This window comes from Agelaius phoeniceus, chromosome 12 (assembly GCF_051311805.1).
Source record: "Agelaius phoeniceus isolate bAgePho1 chromosome 12, bAgePho1.hap1, whole genome shotgun sequence".
Taxonomy (NCBI): domain Eukaryota; kingdom Metazoa; phylum Chordata; class Aves; order Passeriformes; family Icteridae; genus Agelaius; species Agelaius phoeniceus.
Genome location: NC_135276.1, coordinates 2,650,905 through 2,675,984, shown reverse-complemented (window position 1 = coordinate 2,675,984; position 25,080 = coordinate 2,650,905). Strand labels below are relative to the sequence as shown.

The 25,080-nt window shown below is 51.9% G+C and overlaps 1 protein-coding gene across 1 annotated transcript in view; it reads left to right on the top strand.

Annotated features, from left to right (window-relative positions):
* Positions 1 to 25,080, top strand: part of LOC129125588 (hydrocephalus-inducing protein homolog) — a 66,094-nt gene that overhangs the window by 20,314 nt on the left and 20,700 nt on the right. Inside the window, exons 12-36 of the mRNA XM_077185205.1 lie at positions 526 to 758; positions 1,576 to 1,676; positions 2,915 to 3,050; positions 3,502 to 3,666; positions 6,438 to 6,676; positions 7,823 to 8,075; positions 8,706 to 8,849; positions 10,108 to 10,248; positions 10,737 to 11,053; positions 12,587 to 12,746; positions 13,234 to 13,332; positions 14,019 to 14,228; positions 15,082 to 15,210; positions 16,340 to 16,517; positions 17,036 to 17,211; positions 17,930 to 18,063; positions 18,986 to 19,122; positions 19,762 to 19,883; positions 19,966 to 20,148; positions 20,518 to 20,670; positions 22,424 to 22,675; positions 22,921 to 23,032; positions 23,378 to 23,461; positions 23,504 to 23,602; positions 23,903 to 24,088. Of these exons, the coding sequence (XP_077041320.1) occupies positions 526 to 758; positions 1,576 to 1,676; positions 2,915 to 3,050; positions 3,502 to 3,666; positions 6,438 to 6,676; positions 7,823 to 8,075; positions 8,706 to 8,849; positions 10,108 to 10,248; positions 10,737 to 11,053; positions 12,587 to 12,746; positions 13,234 to 13,332; positions 14,019 to 14,228; positions 15,082 to 15,210; positions 16,340 to 16,517; positions 17,036 to 17,211; positions 17,930 to 18,063; positions 18,986 to 19,122; positions 19,762 to 19,883; positions 19,966 to 20,148; positions 20,518 to 20,670; positions 22,424 to 22,675; positions 22,921 to 23,032; positions 23,378 to 23,461; positions 23,504 to 23,602; positions 23,903 to 24,088 (4,143 nt within the window). The remainder of the gene's footprint in view (positions 1 to 525; positions 759 to 1,575; positions 1,677 to 2,914; positions 3,051 to 3,501; positions 3,667 to 6,437; positions 6,677 to 7,822; positions 8,076 to 8,705; positions 8,850 to 10,107; positions 10,249 to 10,736; positions 11,054 to 12,586; positions 12,747 to 13,233; positions 13,333 to 14,018; positions 14,229 to 15,081; positions 15,211 to 16,339; positions 16,518 to 17,035; positions 17,212 to 17,929; positions 18,064 to 18,985; positions 19,123 to 19,761; positions 19,884 to 19,965; positions 20,149 to 20,517; positions 20,671 to 22,423; positions 22,676 to 22,920; positions 23,033 to 23,377; positions 23,462 to 23,503; positions 23,603 to 23,902; positions 24,089 to 25,080) is intronic.

Below are 25,080 nucleotides of genomic sequence, written 5' to 3'. Positions count from 1 at the left end.
TTGGCCCAAACCAAGAGATGCCTTAAGGATCCTGCAGTGAGAAACTGCATTAAGGTGCTTTGCATCACCTTCTAGTTCCTGATTCCATCCTCACTTTCTTTTGTTGTAGCTTCTTCTCAATGACAACTCACTGTTGTTTATGTATCTTGAAAATGGTGGTAGTGTTGGCAGGCTGACCAGGGAATTTGACAGCTTGAATTCTCAGAGTAAATGCTGGGTCTGGATGCACACTCATCACTGAGAGATAACTGGTGCTGGTTTGGGGTAGGGGAGGGAGCTCCTCCCCATCCCAAAGAGAGAAGCTTGCAGTGTTCAACAGGGCTAGGAGTGGGCATTTTCAAGGCTGCAGTCTGGAATCTGTGTCAAAGGGAACTCAGTGACGAATCATTCCTCACGCAGCTTCTCGCTGAGCTGTAGTTCAGCTAATAAAGAGCTCAACTCCAATCCCACTTTCATCCTGCCAGGATATTCCCCCAGGATCATGCCCTAATGGGTGCCTGAATGGATATTTGTGTCCTTCCCCAGGCTTTCCCTACACGCGGTGCTGCCGCCTCACCAACTGCTCCCCGGTGCCCCTGAGGTTCAAGCTCCGCATGTCGGACGATGGCACGCAGCCGGCTGTTGACAGCCTTGATCAAATACGCAAGGAAGGTGACCCATCCTGGAAGGAGGGAATTCATTTCTATCTGGAGCCCAAGGAGTTCACCATGAATCCCAGCCAAGGAACCATCCTCCCCCAGGGACACCAGGACATCGAGGTACGGCCAGAGCCCAGCCACAGACGCTGCAGCACCAGGGCTGGAGCTGCACTGCAGTGTGGGAGGGCTTTAGCTCTGGTGCCAGCTTTGAGCATCCTGGCAGTGAGAAATCTGCACTGCTGGGAGGCCTCTGCTAGCTGGCTTACTCGGGATGTTCCTCAAGGAGCACTGTTTGGTTTCCAAAATCACATGCTGAGGTCACATACCTTATGGTCAAGGCCTGAAGCCATTCTTGTGTTTTTGACAGCGAGTTATTTGATTGCAAGTGGGCAGAGCAGGGATGAGGGCAGAAGGTGGCTGTTAGAGAGATGTCATTGTATAAAGCAGTTAGCTTTTCTTCTTGGTCTCATTTCCCCTCTCCTGGGGAGCAGAATGATTTGTGTTCACTGCAGGAATCTCCAGTGGGGACAAAACACTCTGCAGCCATGAACTGCCCAGCACCTGCTGGGCCACACTTTGCCCTCAGCTTCCTGCTGTAAAGCTGAACTCATTGTGTTCAAGTCAGCAGATTTCCTCTGCATTTATGTCATCCTAGTCAGATGAAAAATTGGCCCCTTAATTTGAATGCAGTGGTGCATAAAGCTTTAGTCTAATGTTTTAATGTAGCTGACCTATGCTCTGATAGCAAGGTGTGTTTAACAAATCTGGTACTGCCAGAAAGCTTTTGTTACTCTCAGAGACTGTGCTCTAACATGGACCAGCAGAAGAATTAAGGCAAAATCTGCCCTTTCCTTACCATGAAACAAGAACTGGAGGATATTACACGTGGGTAATGAGCTTTTGTAAGGAAGAATTTACTGTTCTTCTCTTCCACCAGGTGACCCTGTGCTCCAACACCGTGATGGATTTCTACCGGCGAATGCTGGTGGACCTGGAGGGTTTTGGCAAGGGAATGTCAGCACTGGTCATCACAGCCAGGTACCCTTGCCTGGCCTCCCCCAGGCACTGCCTTGCCCAGGCTTTGCTGGCTGCAGCTGCCAAGGAGAAGTGCTGCTGAATGCCCTCATGTTGTGCCAGCTGGACATGAGAACAGCAGTGCTTGGGCAGCAGCCTGCGGTGAAAAGCACCCCTGCTCACAGCCAGCACGGTCCTGGGCCTTTTTCTAAGGGGATCAGGAATGCTATTTTTATTGGCCTGGGTTTTGGTGCTTGAGGTGGAACAAATTTCCCAAGGGCCTCCTCTCCTTCCTACAAGAGGTGGAGTTGTGCTGGTTGTGAGCACCGTGCACTGGTTTGGGACACACCAGGCAGCCTGCTGAGAGTCAGGGTCTGGTTCTGTTAATGAGAGCATGTGACAGGGGAAAGTGGCTCACAGAAAGAGTGATGGGGCAAGATCTTATGAGGGGAAAGCAGCCCTTGATGTGGCAGGTCAGCTCCAGTTTTTCTCCTTCCCTGTGCTTCCTATTTTGAGCTTTAATGTTCTCAGAGTTGAGACCAAAAGTGGTTGTTGCTGCAGCAGAATTCCATGCTGCTGTGCTGCTGTGGGTGTCAGTTGAATGCCAAGAGGGATGCAGCTCCCTGGTGCTGTTCCCTGTCCCAGGCAGAGCCATCCAGGCAGTGCCTGGGCTGCCATTCTGTAAAGCAAATGGAGCTGGGGCCAGGCAGGGCCTGGAGCTGTGCAGTGAAGGAGCCAGGGAGCTGCAGGGCCTGGGAGGGGGTGGCTGATCAGCCCCTCTGTGGGGCAGCTGCTGTCTCGTGCCCTCCAGGGCTGGGGCAAAGAGCTGAGTTCTCAGGCAGGGCAGCAGCTCCATGGGAGAGAAGGGAGTCATTTTTACTGAGACACTGGAGTTGTGTGTTCCTTGGGCCCTGGGGAGCACTGATCCTTGTTGGGAAGGCTCCCCCAGAGCTCGTGGCTCACTGGGACTGTTCCAGGAGTCCTGTCAAGCCTTCCTGGGTAAAGGAGGGGCTGAGGCAGCTGTGGGGCAAAGGGCTCTGCCTGGGGTACTTGGCAGCCTCTGGGTGCTGCCTCTCAGGGTTTGCCCCTCCTTGACAAGACGTGTTGGAGTGGGAAGAGGTAGAAGACAATTTATCCCTGTAGGGCTGTTAAATACCTGTTTGATAGTGACAAGGTTTATGCTCCATTGCACAATCTTTGGGGGTAAACGTTCTCCATTCTGTCAGTATCTCTGATTGCCCTGGGGTCATCTCTTTGCCCAGGTGTCTTGTTCCGAGGCTGCGGGTGTACCCTGAAATCCTGCTATACGATGAGTGCCACCCGAATGTGCCCTACGAGAGGAAGTTCCTCATTGCAAATGACACCGACCTTCCTGGCTGCTATGGGCTCATTCCCCAGGTTTGGCATCACATCCACTTCCTCCTCTCAAATATTATTAGGGGATTATTAGGGGAAAAAAAGGGTTTGGATAAAGCCTTGCTGGTTTCTATTCAGTCTTAAAGACCTGCTGAGAACAGGATCCTACCTGAATGTAAACTTTGGGATGCAGTTCAACCTGCTGAAGAAACAGTTTATGTTCTAGTCTAGTCTTCAGGCTGTTTTCTTGTGGGAGATCTTAGAGGGTTGTGAAAAGCTGCTGCATCCACAGACACCAGTGCCTGTGCTGGCAGCCTCCTTGCAGGACCCCCTGAGAATGCTAAGCCTACAATTCTTGCATCTTGTTTCTGCCTTTGACCTTTGTCCTGGGGATTTTTAAACATGTGTGTAAGTTGCTGTTGCATGGATGTTCAGGAGTTTAAGGTTTCTTCAGAGGTCCCTCTAAAGTTGCATTTCATTCTGTCCCTTCCAGAAACGCAAGGACGACTCTCCCGTGCTCTACTCCAGCCCCAAGCCCTGTGGGATTGTCCAGCCTCACAGCTTTGCAGAGATCCCAGTTACAATCGAAGTCCAAACACTGGACAAGCATTGCACCAACGTTCTTATCGGCGTGTTCGGGGATGAGAGAAACCCCCTGGTGAGGGCAAGGGGAGATGTGAGCCTGTGTGCAGCTGCTCCTGGCAGGGTGCACAGGGACAGGGATTCTGCCGGGGAAAACAGGCCCAGGCTGCTGGGGAGAAGGACAGGAGGGATGGTGGCACAAACAGCCCATGCCTCATAGGTGGTAATCTCAGTGTCTGACACAGAATGGAGTTTGGCTAAGCTGGAATCAAGGATTATTTTAGTTAATTAATCTTTAATGCTGGTTATTTTGGAAACGTCTGTTTTAAAATGTCATCTCTCTGAGCACAAAAGAGGATGTCAGAAGATTTCTGGGAACCTTGAGCCTTCTGTAAAAGAAAGGAAAGCTGGCATTTGAAGAGTGGGAGTGGTTGGAGAAGGATTTAAATTTATATTAAAACAGATGGAAATGATGATGCCAAATTCCCTGGGTGGCACCAAACATCTGAACCTGGGCCATTGTGGCACTGCCTGTAAATCAGTGAACAGGAAGGACAGGCAGTGCAAGCTGAAGTCTCACAAACAGTTGCTTTCTACTATCAGGCTGCTTCCCTTAAAGAGGAGGGTTTCTCCCTGCCAGAATAACCAGTTGTTTAACTCTCAGCCTGATCTTAACTAGAAATTTCTTGCAAAGCTTTTACCTTTGGGCCAATAATTTGTGGTTTGAAAGTTTCTCATACCTTAATCCTTTTTAATTTAGGGGTGAATATGTAATTTATTTTTTTTTTCCCAAAAGCCCAGCATTTCAGCTGGAAAGTGGAAGCAGTCCCTAAAGAAACAACTCGAGTGGAGTTGAGCTGTTTAAGCTTTTTTAGGTTTCCCTGTTATGGTTTGTTTTGGTTTTTTTTGAAATCTTTCTTGCCTGCTTCCTGGAACAGAGACCAGAATTACGGAGCTCTGGACAACAGCTGGCAGCAATCTACCCAAGTCCCAGGCTGATAGAGTTTGGCAGGATCCCAGCTCTACAGCCTACTTCACGAAGCCTTACCCTCTTCAACAACAGTCTCGTCCCTACAGACTTCAGGATGGAGGTTGTAAGTATCTGTGGGGCTGTTTTCCAGGGAAATGGACTGGTCAGTAGCAGCCATGACTCGGTTTTTATATGCAAGATTTCCATACTGCCCTGTGTGAGAGGAGGCAAGATACTCCAATATTCCATCTGAGCAAGGCAAGAGGAACCTGGCTCTGGAGTGGTTTTAGCTGGGGCACCTCTCAGTGAAATCAGCTGCAGAGATGTTGGTGCAGAAATTAATCTGGATTGTGTTGACAAAGTTCTCCCTTAATTTTATCTTTTGTCTTTAGCTGTGTGTGTCACATTTTGGAGCTCCGCGATCAAGAGAAACCTGTGGTCCTTTGCTCCCCAGAGCATGGATTTCACTGTGGTTTCCCTGTCCCATCTACATTTGCTTTGTGCCAAACTGCTGTTAATGGTAGAGAGCAGGGTGTGAGGTCTGTCCTCAGACTGCTGGTGGGGAGGCTCCTGTGGGTCAAGCCAGCTGGGCTGTCCACACAAGGACAGGGGTGGGGGTTGTGCACCCCCCAGCCTGTGATCTCTGTGCTATTGAAGAGCATCTTTGGGGAGCAGCTGCAGAGAAAGGCTGTTTAATATGTGGGGGCTGCATAGGGCAGAAGGAGCTGGGGCTGCTCCCCTGGCAGGGGGAGCAGGGCTGGTGCAGCCAGGAAGGGCTTGTAGGCTGGGCCTGGGGCTGGCTGGGATGTCTGCTGGAGGGGGAGATCTGTGAGGGGCTTGAGGTTTGTTCTTCTTCATGCTGGGTGTGTTGAACTTGTGGAGCTGGTTAAAACCTGATACCATGGACTTGGCTGTGTCTGTGGGTAAAGCATCAGGCCATGTGGGAGAGTCCAGCCACAGCCTCCTGGGCCAAGGAGGAGGGGTGTGACTTTTCCTCTTGCTGCTTTTCCAGCTATTTCCACAATGGAGTTCTGCTTTCAGCCTCTGCAGGGAGCAATGCCCCTTGGCTGGGTGCTCATGGTGTGTAAAGGTTGGGTTTCATGTGCTCCTGCCAGGGCCAGACCTGCAGAGCTGTGTCTGCACAGCTGTGCTGGTGCAAGGCCTTTCCTCCCTCCTTTGGGCAGCTTCCAGCTCTCTTGGCCAATCTGTGAAGTCCATGAGAAAGCAGATGACAAGAGTTCTTGGGAAGAGTGCGCCATGCCCACAGAGCACATGTTGTCCAGTTTTCTTTCTGCTTCCTGCTTTCCTGCTCTGCTATAAGCATTTGGAGGTGACTTTTCCAAAGCAGAGGGCACTGGGGCACCTCTCTACAGCTGATGCTCAGTGGGAAGTGAGGGCTTCAGTCCTTTAGGGGGTGTTGAGAAGCACTGATGGCCCCTTGGGAAAGAATAGTTTGGTGTTGGGGTTTTGCACAACTGGTTTTGCAGAGATATTCTTCAGGCTCTCAGCAGTATCCTCCAGCCGTGTGGTTTCTGCAGTGGGATTTGAGCAGTCCTGGCTTCCTCTGGCCTTGAGCCTTTGTGAGAAGGCAGGAGAGAGAAAGCAGCTTTCCTTGGCCCACACTGCAGAGAAAGACTGGGGAAGGAACACTCTCCTGAGGATAAGCATTCCTTGGGTTGGGCAAAACTGGGTTAATTAGGTGAGTCCATTAAAGGAGGGAAAAATACAGGTTGTATGAGCTCTGCTGTTGCCCAATACTGCATTTTAGGGATTTTAAGCCTTTATGATTTTTATCATCCCCTCTTTAGTCTTTCTTCTCTTGTACCCCACAAGAGACCAGGGTGGTTTCCTAAATGCATATTGTGCTTGTCTTACAGGCTCGCAAACCCCACTGCTGTGCCATTGAACCCAGCAAAGGAGTGATCCCTGCTGAGGGTGAGGTGTCTGTGACTGTCACAGCAACGCTGGATGACACGGGGCTTTTTTCTGTCCCTGTCCGGCTGTTCTTTGGGAGCAACTTTTGCACCGCCTTCTGGCTGGTGGCTTTGAGCACTGGCACCACAATTGTCATAGACAAGCCATTCAGCCCAGAGCTCAACCTGGGATACCAATTCAGGTAGGAGATCTCTCCACCCCCACCTCACCTCCTGTCTCAACAAGGAGCACTTTTGCTGTAGTCCTTCAGGCAAAGTCTTCTTCAGTGTTCAAAGCCCTGACTCCTTCCCTGAAGGCAGAGATTCCTTTAGAAACACGTGAGGGCCAGTTGAGAGTTGTTAGACACCCTCAAAAGCCACTGACAGGGAAACCAGTTGCTAAATTGCCATTGAATTGTCTTTAGTTCTAATACGTTGATGTCCTCACTTGACCAAGAAATGATCTCGTAGGCTCCCCCAGAACAAAAGGTTCCCGAAATGGTGCCCAGATGAGGCGGTCCCTCCGTGTGGCTGAGAGACCAAGGGAAGATGGCATCATACCCTTCCCTTCCAAAATGGCAAGCAGGGGCCCTGGGAACAAAGAGACAGGAGGGTGACAACCCCCACCGGCAAGGCAGGAGCCCACAGAGCAGTTCCAGAGGCAGATGGAAACTCTCTGGTTTGTGCGGGGTCTGCACCGCCGCTGCCGCCGCTTCCTCGTGCTGTTCGTGGGCTCTGCTGCTGCCCTGCTCTGCCCAGGGCCTTGCTCAATTTTTCACTGCCAGCAGAGTTTGCAAAGTTCACTTCCAAACAGTTTCTAATGCAAAATGAAGTTTCTACAAATGGCTAGCAGTGCAAAACCAAAGCTACTACGAATGAGAGAGGCTCTACACCCCTGGTGTCCTCTCCTGGAGCAGGCAGTTTTTACCAGCTTGCTGGTATCATCCAGAAACTGTCTCCGAGCTGGCTTTTAGACATGTCTGCAGTCATACCCCCACACACAAGGTCCCCAAGTGCAGGATCTCAAAGATTCAGTAACAGTTTCAGGCACAGATTAATACAAAATACAGCAACAGTATGAATCAACTCAGAACAAACATTCTGGGGGAAAACACCACCTCCTGTTAGCCTCACCTGGAAAATGTTACATTACCATTATAAGCATATTTCCCTTTGCAATAATGACGTCAAAAGGGCACCTTATCAGACACTATTTCTGGTCCACATTAGGAGCTGGAAATGTAGACAGTCTCCAAGAAATTAACACCTCAGGTTGCTCACTGGGAGCAATCTGATGACCAGGGAAATAGCTACTCTCATACTCTTTTCCATCCTGCCTTCTATTCCAGCCTCATACCCTGTATTCATCAGTTCAAAGTAACAAACAGGGGCCACCATTTCCATCGGCTCTTCTGGAGTGTGGAATGCTCCAGCCCATCTGAGCAGGAGGGCCAGAGTGTCTCAGCCCTCAGCAGCCCTGGGGATGATTCCCAGGGCCCCAAACGTGCCAGCCCCGTGTTTGGGCTGGAGCCACTGTCGATGGACCTGCAGCCAGGCCAGTCTGAGGACATGGTGCTGCGAGGCTTCTCCCGCATCCCACAGGTGAGGTCCCCACCATGGCTGAGCCTGGGGAACCATCAGATCCCCTCCCCTGGGCTTGTTCCACAGTCCCTTGACATTTGCCTGGGCAAATGAGCAGAAGCCTTCAAGAAGCTGATGTAAGACCACACGTTTCTGTGGCAGCACCAGTTGCTTTCCTTGCTGGCCACCATCAGAGCAGCTGAGACTTTCTTGTGATTCCACAGCTACCAAAACCCAGTGCTGATCCCAAAGCAGCAGTGGAAGGAAATATTACTCTTTTTGGGCAAACAGTGCTGCATGCTTAGTCAGCAAAGAAGGGCATAGAAATAAGTTACACTTAGTCTAAGAGCCCAAAAAGAAAGTGAATTAAACAAGTGCCAAGTGATTTATCTGGGGTAAGCACAGAGTAAAACAAAAGCCTTGGGAAGAGAGGGAGTATTTCACAAGTGCCTTTTGTGGGTATTGGGGTGCAGTACTACAGACAATTGAGCACAAAATAAATAGGCTGCATCACTGGAAGAAAAGGGGCCAGTGACCATAACTCTGTGGCAAGAATAGAGCCTGTGGTGGGTGGTGGGTGCTGAGCCAGTGGAGGGCATTTGCTGGATGCTCTGCCACCACCCACTGGTGACAAGTGACTCTTGCATGCAGGAGGTGCAGGATTATGTGATGTGTGAAGCTGTCAGTATGATAACCAACAGGACAGAGAAGATAATAGAGACAGTCCTTACCTGCAAGTTTATTCACCCCTCTATAGAAATGTCAGCCACACACTTCTCTTTCCGGGTGAACAAGGTAAGTCTGGATTGCATCCTAGCATTTAACAGCATGGCTGAGAGGGGTGTGTGCTTGTGTTAAAGCCCCTCTTTACCCTTCACTCTGTAAAGTGAGTGAAGATGCTTTTAGAGATGAGACTGGTATTTAATTTCCCCAAAGTAAAATTGCAGTTACAGCTGCACTGCCAAGGGGGATTGTGGCCACTTCCAGAGAAATGCCAGTTTCTCTGCTCACTGTAAAGGGAGGTTTTGGAGGATGCTCCAAGGCACGGTGATGTCTGTACACTGATGCTGTAGGGAAGCTGGGAAAAATGGAAATTCCTGTGAATTCCTCAGGCTGACAAGGAAAAACCCATCGCCTCCTGTGTCTCTTTGCCTTCTCTGCTATTGGCATGAACACTTTATGATATAGTTATATGGTACAGCTCTGTGCATTTCCCTAAGTCTCACCTGCTTCAAAGGACCCCCAGACATCTTGCAGCTGCAGTGATAACACTGAGGCAGAGCAGGTGCCCTTTAGTCTCTGGATCCCAGCTCCAGCATCACCTTTCCCTCTCCTGCAAGTTGTCTAAAAAAGAGAAGATCTTTCATCCTTTGGTTTCTGTAGTTTCAGGCCTCTCCTCTGGTTTCCCAGGCTTCCACTGAAGTACAGAATCCCCCCTGGAACAGGCAGTTCAGATGTAATTTAGGAGCTTTTCAGCTCTCCCTGATTCTGCCTGGGTTCTGCTCAATGCCACACACACAAACTGATTTATTGCATACTATGGCACAGCACCTGTTTGATATCAGTACCTCCAGAACTGGCTTCCCAAAGTCCCTGGTTTCTCTAAACCATGCAGGAAGCCCAGCACAATGCACAGACAGGAAGGAAGAGCCCAGGCTTTTATGAGGCTGCTAGAGCCAATAAGGTTGTGAGAAATGACTGTATGGGAATGAGGACCATCTAGTGCTGTTTTGCCCAACAGAAAGACAAATCTGGAGACAAATGGCCTGGATTCACTTTCTGCTTTAGATCTTGTTCAAGCAGCCACCTCCTCTCAGGGGCTTATTCCCTCATGTGTACTTGGGAGTGTTTCCCTGTCCCCCAGATGATGCTGTGGTTTCTAAACATGAAAAGCATCTGCTATAAAGAAAAACTGCCTGGAAGGGTAGAAACAAATAGAAAGGGTAAATAGAGATGGATGCACTTGTGGGGCTGAAGAATGTGAGATGCATCAGAAGCAGAAGGACGTCTATGGCTAGTTGAGGCTGGTTTTCCTTCTCTCCTGTTTCCATAGAAACCCAGTGATGTCCTGAGGCTGAAGTACCAGCCTTTGTCTTTAAAAAACACCTGCATGCTGCCACTGGACCTCATGCTGGACTTGGAGCGGCCGTTCCTGGTCTGTGATAAGGAGCAGCAGCCCCTCCCAGATGGCCAGGTGAGCAGCCCTGGCCTCCTCCAGTGGGGTCTGAAGAGGAGGGATGTGGTGGTGCCTTTCTGTTGGGAGCTCCTTGAGTCAAGAAGTTTATTCTGTAGCATCAGCAGTGGGCTGGCCTGAGCTGCATCAGCAAAGCTGCTGAAAGAATCAAAATCTTATCTGAATTGAGAAGATCCATCCTGGCTTTAAGGCACAGGGAGAAGGGAGCAGGCAGCTGGGTCTGGGCAAGCCATGCAGGGAAGGTGTCTCCTGGAAAGCCATGCCAGCTCTCCAGCAGCCACCCCCTTGTACTGGGGCTGAGCACAGAAACGGGAGCCTGAGGGATCCTGGACTGGACTGTGGTGCCTGCAGCCAGAGCCCTGCTGGAGAGAGATGAACCATGAACTGAGAAGCCCGTGCTGGGGTCACTTGGAGCATTTACTGTTTCATGCTGCCAGACCTTGGGACATCATCCCACAGGTGATTAATTACTGCTCATCTCCTTGCAGCCTGTGAGAGTGGATGTAGGGGAGACCTGTCATCTCTATGTCGCGTTTGACCCAGCTTATGAACTGGATTTTAAGACCTGGAAAAAAGAGAAGGTTCTGAATATAAACTTGGTCAGGGGCCATCCTTTTGTGGAGCGCATCATCCTGTGGGGAGAAGTGCACTTTCCAAATCTCCAGATGCAGCCCAGCTCCCTGGAGTTTGGCTGCATCGTGGCTGGTGCTGAAGAAGTGCGTTCCCTGGAGATGACCAACTGCAGCCCACTGCCCGTCCAGTACCGCTGGTCATTCCACTCCAAGAGCCAGGTTTACAGGTTGAGGTATGTGCACCTTTGCCCTCTCCTTGAAGCTCTTCTTGCTGGTGTCCTGTTTGTACTGTTTGCCTGGGATCTCACAGACTGCTTTTGACTTTTTCTTATGCAAATAACACCGACCAGCTGTGCTCAGGCTGGATGCTCAGGCAATGGGTTTTCTACCAATTTGGTGCTGCCCCTTCCCAGTGGTTTCCCTGGGAAGGAAAGCTGGGGTGAAAGCTGCTTTCTCAGACTTCTGTGGCATGAGGCAATGTCCACCTTGATGAAGGGCTCCTAGTCCCAGCTCCCACAGTGCTGCTGGAGGCCCTTCTGGCCCCTCTGCTTTGGGATGGGTCCTCTCTGCAGGAGCTGCTCTCTGCTCCTCACCTTCCTCCCTTGTGTTGTGCTGGAGGATGCCCAGACAGTCCCAACACCAGACAAAGAGCTACTTAGTGCCTGGGCTGATGCTGAACAGCCAGCTGAACAGCCTTCCCTTCTTTTCTGAGACAACTCCTTTACTGCCAGGACGATTTCTTTCCCAGGGGTCAGCTTTCAGTGGACACCTCGGATTCTTCACTCCTTTTTTTGTGACACTTGATACTCATTTTGACTTTCCCTCACTGCAACATGTCCCTTATGGGTTCTGTAGTGCTTGACAGCAGGACTTGTTCATCACATCATCTCCTATCCCTGCCTCCCAGAGAGTTTCTACTTTAGAGTGAAAAATGTCGTTGTCTGGGCACCATGGTCCTGGGAAGTTGCCTCAAACCATTCATTACAACTAAAGACAGTGGAATAGATGATTAGGGATCTCTTGGGGGTTATGATGAGAGAGCACCTCATCCAGAAATGAAACCCGGGCTTAGATAACAAGCTACAAAGCTAAAGACAGTGATTCTTTGGGGAGCAGGTCATTACAGGCCTGTCTGGGAATGGAGCATCCAGGTGGTGTTTGACTGTGGGGAGCACTTGCAGCTCAGCAGGGTGACAGGCAGGCACAGCTCAGCTGTGTCCCTCACATGGCATAGAAACACAAGCAGAGTTACCCTGAGCACCTGCTTCAATTTAAAATGGGGGATGTGACCTGAGTCACCTGGGAGTGTTGGACAATGTCAACCAACCCCCCACCAGTGTCAGGGGAATATTCCTGATAAATCCCTGGTAGAGCTGCAGTTTCTGGTGTTGGGCACTGGGGGTGGGGGCTGTGCTGGCTCATCAGTGGCCAGCTCTACCCCTTGGTGCCTCAGATCTCACCTTTTTGCTGCCTTCTCTGTCTTTCCCTCTCCCACTGTGCTTTTTGCATCCCCACCAGGTGTTCATGCCTGTCCTCTGTAGTTGCTCAGTGCAAGCAGTTGCAGCTGCTGCAGCACCTCAGTGTCATCCCTGGGCTGCCTTTAGAACAGACCTGCTCCAGCCTGGATTGGGAAGGGCTGGATCCAACCATTTCTCAGTTCAGTGTGCCAGCACCCACCCAGGGGCTGCATCCTGGCCAGGAGCTGCTGGTGCAGGTGTCCCTCCCTCCCACTGCAGGTCCCTGTTCATAGTTATGTTATATTCCAGATATGAGCTTAATAAATTCAAACCCCAACCACCAAAGGAGAAGAGACCCAGTCTGCATTCCTCAGCATCTCAAAGGAGACGCCTCAGGATTAGAAATGTGGAGGAGCCAGTCACAGCCCTGAAAGAATCTCAGGATCTTGCCCAATCTCCAGGAGCAGAGGTAGATTTTCTTGTACACCTAGTGCTTGTGTTGCCTCCCCAGCCTGCCACCAACAAGTCGTGCTTGTGCTGCTGAGCTCCCTTTTTGCTGCCCTGCTGTGCTGTGCCCTGAGAGTGGGCTCGCAGCAGGGCCAGTGGCTGGACATGGAGTGTGTGGGAGGGAGAAATAGGAGAGTTTTCCTTGGAGAAGCTCACTCAGATCCTACAGACCTGTGTTGAGTGTGGGATTTTTTTGCCTTGTTTCCTTCACAATGTAAGATGAGGCTTTTATATGCAGCATGATGATAAGACCTCCAGCTTGCCTCCCAGAGCAAGCTGGGATGATCCTGATCTCCATGGAGCCTCTTCCCAAGGCAGCCAGACTCCCTGTTTGCAGGGCTCTGCTTTCACCCAGAGCTGCTATTGCCCTGCTGGAGCTGTCTTACAAAGGGAGACTTTGCAAAGTGGCTGTCTCTTCCTCCCAGCACAGAAAATGGCTTCTTTTTCAGGTGCCAGCAGAAACTCATGGACGGTACTACATCCCACTAGGGCTGGTGGGAACCATCTCCCCCACGGATGTACTGCACACTCCCCTGGAAGCAGAGGAGGTAAGAGGGAATCTCACTGCCCATTGTCAGTGTGGCCAGCAGGACTGGAGCTGCCAGTGCCGCTGGGGGCCCTCAGCACTGGCCACAGAGGGGCCTCCCATCCCTGCAGGCCCATCACAAAGGGCTGCTGGTGCAGCTGCTTGTTGGAGAGGCCTTGCAGGACACATTGTAGGGCTGCCCAAGGACGCTGTTCAGCACCTGTGGAGGGCACTGCTCCCCCTGGACCTCATCTCATAGGAAAGTTTTGCAGGAGCTTTTGCTGAGGCACCTTGAGAGCACACCATATATATCAGAGAGAAAGGGGAAAGGCCTCAGGAGTCAGATGAGCTGGGCTGGAGTTCTTCTCTGAGCTCCCTGAGCTCCAAGAGCTCTCACTCTGAGTGTCCACCTTTTCTAAAAGCAGTAAGAAAGGCTTTTTAAAGGCAAGTTGTGCATCAGAGAGAATTTCTACTGCCAGGAGACATTTACTTTAATGTAGTGTATTAATTAATGCATTGACCCGTGAGGATGGGAGAAGATTTTCCCCATGGTCCCTGCACTGGATGCAAGATGAGATGAGGGTGATTCTGGCAGTGTTTGGGGAATAGGCCCCTCTGGGCCTATTGCTGTCACAGCTGCACTTTGCTCCAAGATGCTCTTCTGCATACATTTCCATGCTCAACAGCTCAATCTCTCCTGTCCTCCAGGTTTTCAGTATCCTGCCACTGTCTGGTGTGCTGCAGCCAGGAGAGAGCCAGCAGGTCTCCTTCACCTTCTGTAGCCATTTCAACACCATCTCTGATGTCACGGCGCTGTGCCACGTGGAGGGAGGCCCCACCTACGAGGTGGTGCTGACTGGGGAGACCGCATGCATCAGCTACTCCGTGAGCCCCCGGGAGACCAGCTGTGGCTCTCAGGTACCACACACATCCCTGGCACAGCTCCTTGCCTTGGTGGGTTCCTGCCCACCTCGCTCCAGGGCTCCCTCCCCTTCCCAGCCCCTTTGTTGGCTCTGGGGCTTGGAAGCCCAACCTTTGAGGGACACATCTGGCATCCAAGCTGCTCTAAAATGGCCATCTCCAACCCTCTCCACAATGCTGGGAATGCCTCTTTTTCAGGGTACCTAACACTGCCTCTGGGGCAGGCAGGGTCCCAGTGGGGGTGCTCTGAGGGGTGTGTCCCTGAGACATCTCTCTGCTGATCCACACCTAAAGCCTGGCCTCCAAGGAGATGCTCTTGTCTAAAGCTCTTGCTTAATCCACACAATAATCAAGGGAAGAAGTTAGGCTTCCAGTCACTATATTTGGAGATACTGTCCCAGAATAATCCCCACTTCACTCTTTTTCAGTGGAAAGCCCACAGATATTTCCAGCTGCTGGCCCTGTCTGTGTTGCCCTGGGTGACTCCCTTGTTGCATGCATGTTGCTTGCCAATACTTGCATGCAGGTGCCTTTTCTCCTGGAATGCCCCAGTGCTGTCTCTGTTTCTCCTGGCTGTGGGTGACCCCTCAGAGTGCAGAGGGCCTGTGTGCCCTGGTTCATTTATTGCTGGCCCTCACATGGTTGTTACCACAGCTCTGTGTGCTGCCAGAGCTGCCTGGTGCTGTGCAGGTGCCCTGGGCCTGGGGGTTCCCCAGGTTCCCAAGTGCCCCTATCTCCTCCCTGGTCCCTGCTCCCATGATGTGTCTGCTTTCAAGCCCAGGAGGGAGGAAGGAGATTCCCAGCAGCAGGCCTGGGTCTGTAACTTCCCTCTCCTGTGCCTTCTCTCCAGATGTTTAATGAAATTCATCACAGCAAGGTCACCCTGGAGAACACTGGCAAGATTGAATTCAACTGGGTGCTAAAGCCTAGCCCTGCAGACCAGCATCTGCCTGGTGTGTTTCTGGTCAACCCCACCACTGTAAGTAGCACAAGTGACTGAGCCCAGCCCTGTGTCAGGTGGCCCCGGAGAGTGTTAAAGGGAAAAAAAAAAAACTGGGGGGAGGGAGGGGGAAAGTCGGAGAGGAAAACCCCAAACCCAGCCATGAGAGAGACAGGGCTGTAAGCAATTTCTGCTGTGGGCAGAGAAGGTCAAACAAGTGCTCTCCTGACAGACTCCCCCCCGGCCTTGGCCGGTGGGTGGCTCTGCTGTCAGAGGCAGACACCGGCAGGAGGCACAGGTGCGTGGGTCACTGTCCTGTCCTGCTGGAAGGGGAGCAGAGGAGAATTCTTTTTGATAGATTTCTCAGAGGAAAATAAGGCACAAACGCACCCTTATATCTGAAAACTGTTTATTGGTAAAGAAAGGGTATGGTCCCGACCAGAAGGGGACAGAAAAGAGAGTGAGAGAGAAAATGAGAAACGGAGAGAGCAACAGAGGACGGGGACAGAGCGTCACCGCTAGAGCCCTGAGGCGCTGTGTCGGCTCCTGCTCGGCAGATGGAGCAAATGCTGCCAGCCGCACCAGCGTGCGGGGCCGGGGCTGGATCGGCCGGCAGCGGGGCCGGGCTCCATGGGCCGGCAGCAGGGCTTGGCTTGGGTGCTTAGCCAGAGGCACAGACCAGTCAACACAGCAACACCCCTGATACACCCTGGGTACTGCATCAGCCTAATCCATATCTACAAATGCTTATACATATTGAAATATTTTAACATAGTTCCTCCTCTGTCTCACCTTTTTGGAGCATGTGCAGTTGTTCTAGTCCTGGTCATTTGTTACTTTTTGACACATTCAACAGGTTTCCATTCCTTTATTGGTTAAGTGTTAATACTACAACAACTCTTCACCAACGTTGGTATCACAACACAACATTCGCATTAAAAGAACTCTAAACTTTAGCAAAACTTCTTTTACAAAAGTCAACATTATAAACCACATAGTATTTACTCTAACAGTTGTGAAAGCCAACACTGTAATATGTTTATCGCTAAGGTGATGTGGTCTGATGGTTTCTTCTAGATGAGAACCTGTCTGCTCAGCCTGTCTGTGCCCTGAGCCATCCCCATCAAACACTCTGATGCATTCTCTCTCTCTTCTCCTGTCCATGCAGGGCTCTGTTGCACCTGGTGAGAAGCAAGTGCTGGAATTCTCTTACATGCCTGGATTTCCAGGAGCCTTCAGCAGGACTTATCAGCTTCAAGTGGGTGACCTGGAACCAGAAAATATCTTCCTGAAAGGAGAGGCATCCTTTCCTATGATCACTTTGAACCTGCCCTGGAACATCAAAGGTGGGCATTGCCTGTCTGCCCTCAGGAAGGGCCCCTCTGGTTTCGTTCCCTACCATAGGCCCTGAGGGCAGCTCATGCCAACCTCCACCAAGCCTGGAGGGTTGCAGGACTCCCAGACCAAGTCAAGCCCCCTGGTTGCTTCATGAGTCTTGAGCAGAGGATCCCATGTGAACTTTGTCCCAGGAACCACCCTGCAGAGCCTGCCAGCTCATCTGGCAGGATCCTGAAGGACAATGGCTAGAGTGAAAGGCTTGGGAAAGCTGTAAGAGAGGCTGGCAGGGCTTCTGGCAGGGTTGGGTTTGTGTAACATTGCAGGGGATGAGCTGCTCCTCAGTGGGGAGGGAGATAGGTGGGAGCGAACATGAGGATTCAGAGAGGAGCAGCAGCATCCACTTCCCATAGATGGCTTGAGGGATTTCTTTCTGGAAGAAACCAGTGTTGGGAGGTAGGGACTTCCCAGCTTCAATGGGACTGGCACTTTGCTCACACTTCTCTTTGTGGATGTTTTCTTCCTTCAGGAAAAGAAACACATGAGAAGCCTCTGACACAGCTCATGAAACCCCTGCAACAATACAGTCAGAGGAATAAATCAGCTGTTCAGAAGAAGACTCAGACCCCAAAAACTGAGACTCCAAAGAGTCTGATTCCGAAGACTCAGGACCTGCAGCCCAGCATCCTTGACTCTGGCATTGTAGTAAGAACAACTGCAGCCCCGTTTGGCACAGGCCACCCTCTCCATGTCACCTGAGCCCCTTGCAGCCCACAGCAGCTCCCCACTGCCCTGATGGCACCTGGGACCTCCCTGCCCACTGACAACCTTGTGTCACCTCAGCATTGCCCCTAGGGCTGCCCCTCTGCTCATGGTCTCTTCTGGGGCTGCAGCAGCTTCCTGGCTAGCCCAGGGAGAGATCCTGAAGGCCATGCTCCAGGGATGGAGTTGATGGTGCTTTGAAGGAGATGCAGGTCATTGCTGGGCAGTTTGTTGGTTCCAACCCAAGCCCTGCCAGATTTACAGCCCTTAACAGCAGCTGCCTGACTGTGCCCTGGGGCTGTGCTGGCCCTGCTCATCTCCAAGAAGCACTAGCTTGGTCCCCCTTTCAAGACAGTTTTTGTCCAAGCTGCTTGGGTACTGGCTGGGGGCAGGCAAGTATCTGGAGCTCTGGAAGGTTCCTGGCTTGTCTGTCTGCCTGGCCAGATCAGCTTTGCTGACAGTGTCTGGGCAGGCAAAGATGCTGGAGTTACTTCCCTGGAGATGAGGTCCTGGCTAAGAGAGCAGGAGGTGTCACAGGCACTGAGCAGCCAGACAGGAGGATCCCACACCCCCTCCCAACAAGAGTGGGGTGGGATCCTTTCTCAGGTGTAAACCTTGGGAAGGACCTTTGCTAACCAGCCCCTGTCTTCCCTTTCCTCAGCCAAACAGTCAGCTGCAGATAAACATGGTGAGGAAGCTGATAGAGAAGGCTGCTCTGGAGCTGCAGGAAAAGCTCACATCCCAGCCCCCGAAGAGCAGCTTCCCTGACAAGGAGCTGTGCCAGAGCCTTGTCAAGTGAGTAGGGACTCCCATCTCCAGGTGCCCCAGGGGAACACCCAGCCATGTCCTCTTCTCCTGAGAGCTCCTTGGGTCTGCAGAGCTGGGAACAGAAAGGCTCTGGTGGCTGTGACACACTGCCTGTGAGCAGTGGAGTGTCCTTCCTTCCCCAGCACCACGCTGAGCTTTGGACTGCTCAGCTCCCCACAGCTGTGGGGTTCTGTCCCTAGAGCTGGGGGACCCAATGCAGACCTTCAAGCCCTTCAGACAGCATAGACTCTGTCCCTGCTGCCTAGCTCTGAAAGAGACAGCTCCCAGCTGAAGTCTTGCTTCCAACTAACAGCTGTGCAGCTGTGACACTGAACAAAAGGAGAAGGGAACTGCACATGTCAGCAAACCCTTTAAAACCCAAAATCAGATGGCTTGAACCCTGGTGGGGTGGCAGGGCAGGTGACATGGCCTGTCCCTTTGCACCATCATGATGCAGCACAAGCATGGGAGCTTCAATTCAGGAAGAAGATGCTCTGCAGAACAGATCGTGTGATCTGGTTGCAGAGCAATGAAGATTTCCTGTGCAGGCAAATCTTGTTCCTAGACCCCAAAGCAATTTCAGGCTCAGGCTGTACGGCAGGCTACGCAGTTTCATTGAGACCAGTGGAGACTTAGTATTCTCACTTACACTGGGTTTTCATGGCAGAGGAGCTGTGGCCAGTGTCCATTTTAAACTTATTTTCAGGTACCATTAGTAGCTGAAAAAACCTAGGACCTGCACTCCTGACTTCCCAAAGTCATTGCCAGGTGGTCAGGCCATGGGTTTCATGGGCTTGAGCTGATTTTTTACAGCAGTGAATAAAGAAATAGCCACTGTATTTGTATCCTCCATCCACCTGGATGTGTAGCCAGGCTGTGGTTTAAGGACTGTCCTTAATCTTCCTTGCAGAGTTGCGCTGCCCGAGTATGTCCTGGACATGGGCACTGTCCGGAAGGGTTTCACTGAGAGAAGCACTCTGGAGATCACCAACCATGGGCAGATCCCAGTGTCTTTCCAGGTCAATGTATCTGTCCTGGAGGACACAGGTAAGCAGTGCTGGAGACACTTCCTGTGGGCTTGAAGGAGGTGTCTCAGACAGATTAGCTTAAGCCATTGAACTTGGGGAGGTTTCTGAGCTTTTTCTTCTCAGTGCCCCTGCTGGGAGCTTTAGAGGCAGAACTCCCCTGGCCAGCCATGCCCAGGGACCTGGCCTGCCTGTGACTGCCCTAGTGCTCCTGTGTAGAGGCCAGATGGGCTCATCGCCCTGGTCACCTCTCAGCATATTCTGCCCTTGGCTCCCATGGGCATCAGGTTTCTTTGGGCACTCTGTGGGCTTGTTTTGCCAACCAGTGGGGTCTGCTGTGTTTTTGAAGTGATTTGTTTGGAGTTCACACTGTCACAGAACTTATATTCAGCCTTTATTGAGGAAACGGCCTGTGAGATCCTCTGGTGGATCAAAAGAGGTTTCGAAAAGAGGCCTTGAGGCAAGGCTGCCCTTCCATCCCCCAGTGGCTCACTGTGTCTGAGCAGTGTTCAGGTGCACTCTTAAGTTTTTGTCCAGGTCACAGCACGGCGTGGGGCTTTTGCCAGACCTCTCAGCCAGGACACCTGTAAGGCCTTAATGTGCTTATGACACATTTTGTATTTCTGGTGTATCTCAGCTGCTTTGTGTTCATCTCTTCAAGGTTTCAGTGTGGACCTGGACGAGGTGGAGGGCCTGCCCCACAGCTACATCAAGAAATTTGACGTGCGCTTTGAAAGTGCGCGGCGGCCACGGGGCGATGTGGATGTGCTGCTGCCCATAGAGGTACCACAGCTCCTGGGGCAGGCAGCAGGCTGGGCAGCAGATGTCACCTGCACGCTCCGCTGAATTCTCTGTTCTTCTCCAGGTGACAAAAGGCCCCACATATAACATCCATCTTCATGCCAATGTGTCTGAACTGTCAATCGAACTTTCCAAGAACACTCTGCACTACTCTGCTGTCGTGGTTGGGCAGTGCAAGGTTGAGACAGTCCATCTCTACAACTGGTTCCGAGTACCCTGCAGATGGTCCGTAAAGCCTGTTCAGAAGGTAAAGCACAGGCAACATTGAAGACGGAACTTCTTGGTTGGGTTTTTTTTGTGATTCTTGCCCTTTCTGCTCCTGTGGCTGCCTGAGCACTTGGGTCTACAGCGTGTTTGAGGAAGCTTCTGAGGGTCTAGATCAAGGCTGGTTTGCCTGGAGCTGTTCCATTAGCTGATGCTTTGCTTTGCTGCCATCTTCACCCATTCCTCTTCCTCCTCTGAGGACAGTAGTTCCCTATCTGCCTGCCCTGTCTCCAGGGCTTCCCTCCTGCTGTAGGCTATGGGGCCCACACTTGGTTTGGCTGTGGGTGCTCTCAGCACCGTGTCAGTGTCTCAGAGCACGAGGAGACCTCACATGATTGGTTTCTGTGCCCAGAGCAATCAGTGCAAATACATGACACCAGCCGTACATCAGAAGCAGCAGGCGCTGGAGGATGAGCCCTGTCCCTTTGAAGTGAAGCCCCCCAGAGGAACTCTTGGTGCAGGAAGGTGCCAGAATCTGCAAATCAAATTTACACCCAAGGAAGAGGTGAGATTGGCGGGTGTTAGCCCAGGAGGCTGTCAGGGCTGTCTGGAAATGAGGGCCTGGTGCAGAGAGTGTGGTAGGAGCTCTGCCTTCACAGGGAGCTTTCTGCAAGCCCCATACTCTGCATGGCTCAGTTCACCCCACAGAGCACTCGTGTGAGATGTGCTTTGAAATGCCCACAGGGAGCTTGCACAGAGAGCACCAGGGCTCTGAGGCTGCCTCTTGGCACATGGGGGGGATGTGCCCAGCTCCCCTCAGCCTCCCCCTTGCCTGGCTGTATTTGCAGCTGTGACACTCAGTGCAGAGCAGCTGCCCACTCACAGAGGATAATCCTGGAATGGCTCATCCTGCTGCAGGACTGACAGACCAAACAGCCACCACCCACCTTCCTGGGCACGGCAGGACGGTCACCTGTAGTGGGGTGCTGCCAGCAGTCCCTGGGGCTCTGGCCTGCCTGCACATTCCTGTGCAGCTGGGGATTCAGCTTAAAGGACAAAGCATTCCCAAAAGTGGTTTGCCTGTGGCTGCTGGGTCTCGGAAACTGGCAGCGTGTACCAGCATGGCCACAAGTGCTTCTGTGCCCACACACAGTCCCAGGGATCTTTTAATTGCTCAAGAAATGTAACCATCTTGTGTCTGGCTTGGACCAGAGCCAAACACTAAGCAGAGAAGATGACCCTTTGTTGTAGTGTGTTTTGTTAAGTTATTAGATTGTTTTATTCCAATCCCCTTCTGTCTGAAAATGGTTCTGCCCCAGTTCTCCCTTCCCGCCTTTGGAGCTGTCTGTCTTCCTGGCTCCACCCCAGCCAACAATGTATCCCCTAAACTCCGCCCTGGTTTCCCTGGAAACCCTTGGATCTTTTCTTCTGACCCCTCCCCGGTACCCCGCCAATCACTCTCACTGCCCGCCCTTACTGCTAGAATGTTCCAGCAGGGGAGTTCGATGGTCGGCTGAGGAACCGGGGCCCCTCCCCAGAATGTTTCCTGGTGGTGTTGCCCACGTGTCAATCCCTTGGACCCCACTCCCCACTGCACCCCCATTGGCCCAATGCCTGGCACCTCCCTACCCTTAAAACCTTGTCAGCCCCCCCCTTCTTCCCCCCCCCCCCCCCCCCCCCCCGTCTTCTCCTGTCGGTCCCTCCGGGATTAATTAAAGCCTGGATTAAGCCACAGTTGGAGTCTGCCCTCTTCTTTCCGCTGGTTGCAGCCTTTACTAGACTCCGTCCTGCACAAGGTGTGCCTGCAGCCGCAAGCTGGGCACTGCCTTAGGCGCTATCCCGAAGCCAGCTCTCGGGAGAAGTGTCCCCTCGTGCTGCTAGCAGTGCTGGGAGCTAGCCGGACGCTGACAATTGAGAGACACTGCTGCAACCCTTATTTCTGGCCAGCAAGAGCTCATTTGCCTCTCCTGGAGCTGGCATTTGCCTGATGCAGCAGTGCCAGGACTGTGTCTGGACACTGTAACCTCGAGGGCCCTTCCCATAAGCATTGCACTCCTGCATGACTAGGTGAAAATGTCTGACAGTCCATTGTACATCCATCTGATTCCCAAATACCCAGTTACAGTGCACACCAGCGTTCATCCCAGTTACTCAGACCCAGACTACTACAGATGCTCTAGTCCCTAGCATAAGTAAATACCTGGTTTCCATTTACCTTGGAGAGACTGATAACACCCCAGCCTTGGGGCAAGCATTGTATTTGGGGTCCTGTCATCTGAGATTTCATGGATGAGTTTCCTGCACTTTTCTCTTTACAGAGGTCTTACAGTAATGAGCTGGAGCTTAACATTTATGGGAGCAGCAATCGCTTAAAGCTGTACCTCTCAGGACAAGGTCTGGAGCCACGGTTGGAGTTCAGACCCCCAGCACTAGAGATAGGATGGATGCTGGTGGACAGCGATGGGGTGGAAGCCACAGTGGTGGTGAAGAACCCGTGCAAATTTCCCATTGAGTTTTACGCCCTGGACTTTGATGAGCAGTACCTTGAGAAGGAGAAGGTGAGAAGGCAGGTCTGGTCCCCATGGACACGCTGGCCAAGCTTCACAGCACTCCAGCATTCCCAGGCTTGTGCCAGGGAGATGGAGGCAATCCCCAGGGCAAAGCCAGCTCTGCTGACATGCTGTGGGAGGACCTAAACTAAATAGTTTGTGGTGTTGGGAGGAAGGGAGGAGCCAGAAAATAGGTTTATTGAATCTGTGTGAGGAAAGGCAAGAAAAGGAATCTTGTGTATGGTTTCTCTTCCCTCCACATACAGATCCTGCGGATGGCAGTGAGGTCTGAGGACCATGAAGCACAGAAGAGGCTGAAGGCAGAGCTCAAGGCCAGGGCTGAGGCTGAAGCCAAGGCCATGGGCAAGGCAGCAGCAGGTCAGAAAAACAGTGAGGGTTTGCCAGTGTCCCTGTTTGGACTGTGGTCACAGCAGGGAGTCCAGCCCATACACCCTGAACTCTCTGTCACCTTGCTCTCCAGGGAAAGCCCATGCTTTTAGCAGCTGCCTGTTCCCCAGCTTGGTGGAGGAACTCTTGGCTGAAGGGCTGTAGCATCCTCTTCCAATCCTGGGTGTAGCCAAAGCAAGCTCCTGCCACAGACTGGGGAAATAATCAGAATATTCCCTTGTCTCCCTTAGCCACAAAGACTAGGGCTGGATGAGTTCCTCAGCCAGTAGGACCAGGTCTAATATCACTGGCTCTTTTATATTTGCACCTTCCTAGCAACAAAAGAACAAGCTCATGTTGCTTTCACCAAGTCTCCTTTCCTGGGATCTGAGGAGATGGGGAGGATGATGAAGATCAAAGGTAGGCAGGAGGCTGACTTTTCCCCCTGGTTTTGCACTGCAGCACATCACAGGACTGTCCTGTTCAATCCTGAGTCCCTGCTGAAAGAGACTGGGAGTCACCGAGGGATGGTTGTCATCGTCCATGGGCCACCCCGGGCAGGTACGTGAGCTGCAGCCCAGGGCTGCAGGGAGAGGGGCAAGCAGGAGGAGCACATCCTGGTGGGCCATGGTGCTTAAGGCAAAGTCCTCAGCTGAACAGGAGGTGGAGATGATCCTCTTGGCTCTGGAATTCAGAGCTTGTATCCACACTGCAGCTGCCTCCCTCATGGCCTCCCCTGGAGGGACACCTGCTTTCCCACTGTCCTTTTAGCCTTTAAATCTTGTTGGAGGTTTTTCCAGGGCCTGTCCCTGCAATGCCTCCTGTGCCAGTGTCAGCAAGCAGTCCTCCTCTCTCTCTCAGGAAAGACAGAGATAGCAGCAGGCCTGTGTCAGTATTACGACGCTGCTTACGTGTCCATTGACACCGTGGTGAAAGAGGCCATGGCCAAGGACGGGAGCCCAGCGGGGCTCCGTGCCCGGGAGCTCTGCACCCAGGCTGCCATGGAGCAAAAAGGTAAACACAAAAGTGATGCTGGTAAGGAGAAATGCTAGAGCCAGTGCTTGAGAAACCCACCACGACTGTCCACTTCTGCTTACTCAGAGCAGCAGTTTTCCAGTCCTTGTGTCTCTCAGGGAACATGGCTGAAGTGTGTCTCTGGCTTGTTTAAAAAAAAATACTTTTAAGGGCTCAGTCAGGGGTTCTTTTATAGCCCCCTTTTCTGCTATTCTTGGAACATGTTTGTTTTTCTAGGAGTGTTGAAGCACGCCTGTCTCTTTCCCAAATATTTTATATTTCCTCAAAGCTGAATTGAGCTTGCTCCTCATGGGCAGCAGGCAGAACTGCTGCCCACCTGAACAAGGAAAAAGCCTTCTGAAGTGACTCATTAAGCACAGGAGGACTGACTATGAGTGTAACCTTGCAAACAAGAGGAAGGGAAGGACAGCCTCCCAGAGGAATTTCCAATGAGAGACATGGTCCAGATGAGCTCTTTTCTCCAGAGAATTACCTATGGCCACTGTCAGGTTACACAGCTCGTTGGGCTGTTCTCCATGTGAGACTGGAGACATTTATGAAACTTCCTGGGCAGTTGGTGCCCTGAGCACTGCAGGGTGAGGCCAGACCTGGCTCGGTGCAGGGGGAAGTTTTGCAGTGCTCAGTTTTGAACCTGGCTGGGTTGGGAGCTGGTGGAAGGAAGAAGAGTCTCAGTCCCATCTGGGGTTTTCCCACAAGGAGGATTTAGCTTCAGTGGAGACAAATGATGCAAGTGGGGCAGGCTGCAGGTCTCCACATGAGAATGCAGGATGGGTGCAGTGTATGGAAACAATGCTCCTGGAGGACAAATCTCTGGCTTGATCTGCAGGGGAACTGCTGTGTGAGCAGCATCACCTGCATGCACAGTTGTTAGGAGGGACATAGTGCTGGCTTTAAAATCAAGTATGGCATGCTTTTACCTGCTGGTAAGAGAAGCAGGCAAGGAGCTGCTTCTGGGAAACAGTGCTGCCAGTGCCCAGCAGACTGGGGAACAAGTGCCATGTTCC